This window comes from Scardinius erythrophthalmus (genome assembly GCF_964197995.2).
Source record: "Scardinius erythrophthalmus genome assembly, chromosome: 9".
Taxonomy (NCBI): domain Eukaryota; kingdom Metazoa; phylum Chordata; class Actinopteri; order Cypriniformes; family Leuciscidae; genus Scardinius; species Scardinius erythrophthalmus.
Window position 1 is genome coordinate 34214403 of NC_138229.1, and position 6595 is coordinate 34220997.

At 37.1% G+C, this 6595-nt stretch overlaps 1 protein-coding gene across 1 annotated transcript in view; it reads left to right on the forward strand.

The window, feature by feature from the left end:
* acap2a (ArfGAP with coiled-coil, ankyrin repeat and PH domains 2a) overlaps positions 1–4881 on the forward strand; it is a gene marked incomplete at both ends in the record, with an annotated part of 121371 nt that extends 116490 nt beyond the window's left edge. The window contains 4 exons of the mRNA XM_081374560.1: positions 2697–2914; positions 3070–3179; positions 4496–4606; positions 4731–4881. Of these exons, the coding sequence (XP_081230686.1) occupies positions 2697–2914; positions 3070–3179; positions 4496–4606; positions 4731–4881 (590 nt within the window). The remainder of the gene's footprint in view (positions 1–2696; positions 2915–3069; positions 3180–4495; positions 4607–4730) is intronic.
* Positions 4882–6595: the final 1714 nt, after the last annotated feature.

The following is a 6595-nucleotide window of genomic DNA, read 5'->3' on the forward strand; positions in this document are numbered from 1 at the left end:
ACATGACCTGTCCGGAGGTGGGAGGGAGGGGGTAGAAAGGGACGGGGCTAGGCGTGGGAACCTTTTTATAGGGGGGCAATAAAACTGTCAGTTTGATGGAAGCCGCCCTTCATTCTCTCTCTGCCTACTATATGTGTTGTAGCCATTAAATAAGCGCATTTAGTTTGTATAGTTTAATGTATAATTTTTCCACCTATGTTGATTATGAAAAGTGAACAGCACGAGTAAGATAGGATGCGCAATATATGAGACATGGAGTGGGTCAGACATGATTTTGACCACTTCATTAAGTTTTGTTTTGTAGAAAGCCTTTGTTTAAAGTGAATTTCGTTTTGTATAAATTGTATCTTAATTTTAATCAATTTTATCAACCAATTGCCTGTATTTAATAAATGAAAAGCAAATATATAGCAGACAATATAATCATGGAGGCGCGCCGCGGTCACTTGCATTGCACGTGAACTGGAGCGCATCTCATCATAAATTAACCGAAACTCAGTGTGCCTCACATACATGAGAAATACATCTGAAGACAGTTTGAAATGTCTTTAAACGAAACAATCAAAACGAAAAGAAATAGGCTATACTCTCTGATTATGTAATCCATGATGTGGGACCTGATATTCATTTATGTGATATTCATGCTTTTTTTCTTACAGTAAAGCACAGTCCACAAACAATCTCAAATGCAAACTCCCTATAATAAGACAAATCTCTGGAGGCATGCTCCAAGCACACTCTCATCTCATCCCTTTTCCCACATTTGTAGTAATGACACTATAACCAAACCGGAAATTGTAACGCGTGTGCACGCGAAAGTTACTCTTGCGCACACGATAGTTTCTCGTGCGCACACAAAAGTTTCTTGTGCACACGCGATAGTCCGTATTATTTTATTTTTTTGCAAAGGTCCCCTCAGGGGCTCCGTAGATTTTAAAGGCATTGTTTAACATAAAATACTGCTTTAATTGAGAAGTAATTCAACATTTCTTTGAAAAATTAGTACCATGAAATTATGTCAAAATACAAAAGAAAAAATAGTATTGAACAAAAATAATTTACATTTACTGACAATGAAAAAAAGTTGCATTTCAGGTGATCGATCACTTTTGACCACGGACAACACAAGTGTGACTCCCAAATGAACAATACCTGAGGGTTAAGCATGCAGGGCAACCACCCAGTAGAGCATTACAATAATCTAGCCTTGAGATTGTGAATGCGTAAACTAACTTTTCTGCATGTGTCATTGAGAGCACATGTCGTAATTTAGATATATTTTATGATGAAAAAATGTGGTTTTACAGATGCTAAAAATGTGGCTTTCAAATGAAAGATTCAAGCTTGGATTTTAGCCCAAACCCAGAATGCTGCCCCATATCCCAGGCTGGGAATAGGAACCAGCCAAGAGTGAGTCGGGGTGGCGGAGAGATGCAGAAAACTGTTGAGGTAACTAGGTGAGTCGGCTGTGTATATATAGCCTATATATCTTGAGCTGATTAGATAGACCATTTGTACGTGCTCCTCCCAATCTTTGTTTATAAAACATAATTTTTCGCTTGAATTCTGCACTCTCTTGAGACACACGTGAGGCTGACAATATACTTGTTAAATAAGTGACACTTAGCCTACATTTTAAAATCTTTATTTGGGGCATAGTGCTGCATATGAGGAATGTGATGTAAAGAAAAGAGCAGTAAAGATTCAGAACATTAAAGTGACAGAAGTGATCTCATATGCAGAAGAAATTAAATTGAAAATGGCAATTTAAGTACAGTTAGAATGCCTGAAAATTAGTGGAGGAGTCATATATGGGTGACAAAGAAATCTCTAATAGTGAACACAGTTCCTGATATTCATAGCAGAAGTGATTAGTTGCTCAGCCAAAACATATAGTAGAACAGAAAGAATCAAGATCATAAACAGCAGCAGAAAAATACTTGGAAGAAAAATATATCACTATAGAAACAATTAAACAGCAGCAGAAAAATACTTGGAAGAAAAATATATCACTATAGAAACAATTAATGAAGCGCTGACAGCAATTTGATCTCCTGAAAATGAATCAATACCGACAGACTTTTTCACTTCATTTCTCACATATTGTAATCTTTTAATCTTTAATACTTTTGCTCCAGTAATGGTGTTAATGTCTGTAGAGCTTCCTTCATGAAATTTTTTTTCCTACTGACTATCTGCCATCCAACATTATTCAAAGTTCCCTCTGTACCTTCATCCATCACATTCATTCCTTCATGATTAACTGTCAATTCCCATGTTTAAATCAATGCTCAGTGTTGCCATACCGCCATCTACCTCATACCTTCATACTCGAACATAATAACAGAGATGGAAAACCAACAAGAAAAGCAATGGGGGCCTCTAGTGGTGGCCTCATTCTCTTTTTTTGTTGCTTTGAAGCTAATAATCTGCCAAAACAATGTGTTGTATAGCGCTATATAAATAAATGTGACTTGACTGTAAAATAAAGTGCTACCTTTTTTTGTTTATACTAAAAAAGTGTCCATATGTATCCTGTATCCTGTATTTATAAAAAAGTATATTTATGTAGAGGTAAATCTATCAAATAATGTGACTACAAAAAGTCAATGCTTTTTCCATAATGGCAACATTTCCGGGGCCAAGAGTCAATGCTTTTTAAAATACCATTGATATTTTGTGTAATTGTGTTTCAGAGCTCCAAGAGTCTGAGTCACCCATGCCCATGAATCAGGCAGACCGTCCTACTGTGTTCACTGAGCTGACTGATTACTCTGCTGGTAGTCTACTGTACTGGGCGTCCTGTGCCTGCAGCCTTACAGACATGGTGCAGGCACTGGCTCATGGAGCTGATGTCAACTGGGTCAATGGGGAAGACAGCAATCGGACTCCACTAATACAAGCCGTACAAGGGGTCAGTACTTGTGGGACAAATGACAATACATAAAGATGATTTAGACCAAAGGGATCTGTAGGCAGTTGCATGCAGTAGTTCGGTTAAAGTACTGTTAAACACTTTAATGAACTTAAACTTCTACTGAATATGTCTTTATATATTTGTGTGTCCAGGGTTCTCTGATCACCTGTGAGTTCCTACTTCAAAATGCTGCCAGTGTGGACCAGCAGGACGTTCGTGGCAGAGGACCATTGCATCATGCCACCATACTGGGTCATACTGGGTAGTTATAGATCTATAACTTTTCAAAAGCTACAAAAAAATATAATTATGATGTACAATAGTTAATGCAGTAAATGTTTTAAAGGCACTCAGCTAAATATTTACATACTCTTTTATTTAAAAAGTTAAATATAAACATTACTGTTCAAACGTTTGGGATCACTATGATTTTGTATGTTTGAAAAATGTATACTTTTATTCTGCAAAGATGCATTTAATTGATCAAAAATTACAGTAAAGACATTGATAATGTTACAAAAGATTTCAAATAAATGCTGTTCTTTGCATGTTCTGTTTATCAGAGAATCCTGAAAAATGACACCATCCTATTTACTAAACTACATTAAACAGCACAACTATTTGCAACTATGATAATGCACGTCCTTATTTTGCAAAGTTCCTGGGTCAACATATTTTTCTGATCCTGGAACAACAGTCCTGTCTGAAAATGTAATCATAACCATATCCCTACCCATAAGTAATTCCTAAAATTAGAGGGAAATGACAGATGAATAACACTGATGTAGAAACACCTAACCCTGGTTGTAAGCCTAAACTTGACAAACAGTAAACTTGTCCCTCAAATCTGATTGGTTGACTGCAGTGTTGTTCCAGGATCAACAAAGATGTTACCGTTTATAATGTTCCCATTATAAAATGTTGTGCATAATAAGGTCATCCTTAAAAAAACCCGCTTTGTCACATAAGTTTTGTTGTATCACTAAAAAATCTGCCCTTGAGCCGTTTTCATACATACTTTTGCACATATCGCAAATTAATATCATATCTTTCGCATCCTAAAGATTTTTAAAATGCAGAGAGTAATGAGACAATTGAATTTTGCAGTTTACTGCTTATTATTTTCACGAATAATAGGTCTATTATTAAATTAGGACATTTAAGTAGCTTTTATTAACATGCCTTAGAAAAAAAAAACATTAATGGTGTGTTTCTTGAGACAAAACAAAGGCACTGCCATATGTCAGTGCAAGTTGCTTTCAGTTAAAACAGCTCAAACATGCATTTTAGTCTGGGACTAGGCTTAAGCCTTGTCTGTGAAACCGGACATTGCATTTGAGACTGCAGTGACAGGAGTCCCAGTAACATTACATTTTTATTACATTATAAATTTGGATCTTGAAGTACTGGTACTTTTTACATCCCTAATATATAATAAATAAAAAACAAAGCTACAAATAAAAAACTACATGATTAATTCATTGAATCTATTGACTGCCCTAATTTACTATGTTTTTATTTTTTATTTTATCTTATTAAAATAACTAACAGTCTTTTCCTGTGTTGATGTGGTGTCAGTCAAGTATGTCTATTCCTAAAACGAGGGGCCAAGCAAAACACTGTGGATGCTGATAACAGAAGTCCGCTGTCCATTGCAGTGGAGGCCGCCAATGCAGACATTGTCACTCTGTACGTCTCACACCATAAACTGATTCCTGCTTCTTAATCAAAGAATAAAAAATTAAAAAAAAATCATGCCAATGTGTGATGGATCCTAACTTCAAATATTGTTTTTCTTTCCTTCGACTCTAAGGTTACGTTTGGCCAAGATGAACGAGGAGATGAGAGAGTCTGAAGGAGCTCTTGGCCAGTCAGGTCAATACCCTCACCCTCAGAGTCACACGGAGCAACAGTATAAAAAATGCATTCAAGAATTTATAACTTTACAATTACAGGAGTCATAAACTTTCGCTTTCCATCAGCATCAAAACAAATCCCCTGCAGACCACATAACACTGGTTGCCACAGCTGATGTGGATAGGAATGTTACAATTGTAGATTGGACAAACATCTTTTAGTTTTCATCTTTTAGTCTTTGTAGCATCCAAGCCATATTTATTTATTATATGTGTCTGAAACCATGTGTGTGACATCACTTGCCAGCCATTAGCCACCAGGCAGCACTCTCTTATTACAAAAATGCTAATATTGATGGTTGATGCAAATCAGATCTGAGGGGGCACAACCCTTTTGGTGGTGCCGGCCCGCACAAAGACAGTTTGTTTTGCAAACACAAGCGGCTTCTGTAAAAAAAGCTGGCATGTCTATGCTGCGACATGTCTATTTATAGTTTCAGTAATGTATTACGCCGCGTCACTATGTCATCATGTTCAGCCAATCACAGATTGGCGTGTGTAAACACGTGCTTTAGACAACAGAACATGCCTGTGCGTCAAACCATGGCTTTGAGTTCCATTCGAAATGGAACCACTGAAATGTGATCATATTCAGAATCGGAATAATCTGAATTTGATTTATAAAGATTTATAAATATTAATAGAAATTCTGTTTCATGTAAATAATTCATTTGAAGTACCCACAGTTCATAAACACTCACTGCCACTTTTTTACGTACATCTTTCTAGTACCGGGTTAAACCCCCTTTTGACTTCAGAACTACCTTAATTCTTTGTGACATAGATTCAACAAGGTGCTGGAAAAATTCTTGAGATTTTAATCCATATTGTCATGATAGCATCACGCAGTTTCTGTAGATTTGTCAGCTGCACATTCATGATGTGAATCTCCCTTTCCACCACATCCCAAAGGTGCTCTATTGGATTGAGATCTGGAGACTGTGGAGGCCATTTGAGTTTAGTAACTCACTGTCATGCTCAAGAAACCAGTTTGAGATTATTTGAGCTTTGTGATCCATGGTTTCATGTTGTTTAGGCCAAATTTCTACCCTAACATCTGAATGTCACAGCCGAAATTGAAATTGCAACGTTTTTCCAATCTTTTTTTGTCCAGTTTAGGTGAGGCCGTGTGAATTGTAGCCTCAGTTTCATGTTCTCAGCTGACAGGAGTGACACAGGTGTGTTTCTTCTGCTACTGTTGCCCGTCTGCTTCAAGGTTGGGCGTTCAGAGATGCTCTTCTGCATACTTTTCGGGTGTAACAAGTGGTTATTTGAGTTACTACTACCTTTCTGTCAACTCAAACTAGTCTGGCCATTCACCTCTGACCTCTGGCATCATCAAGGCATTTTCACCCACAGAACTGCCTCTCACTGGATATTTTCTCTTTTTCAAACTATTCTCTGTAAACCCTACTGATGGTTGTGCGTGAAAATCCTAGTAGATCAACAGTTTCTGAAAAACTCAGACCAGCCCATCTGGCACCAACTACCATGCCACGTTCAAAGTCACTTAAATCACATTTCTTCCCCATTCTGATGCTCAATTTGAACTTCAGCAGGTCATATTGACTATGTCTAGATGCCTAAATGCATTGAGTTGCTGCCATGTGATTGGCTGATTAGATATTTGCATTAATGTGCAGTTGAACAGGTGTACCTAATAAAGTGAGGCCAGTGAGTGCGGGCAGATTAAAACATTGAAGAATACCTTGAAAAAGTCAAGCTATTGAAGAAAAATAAATAAATGACTGTACAGAATTCT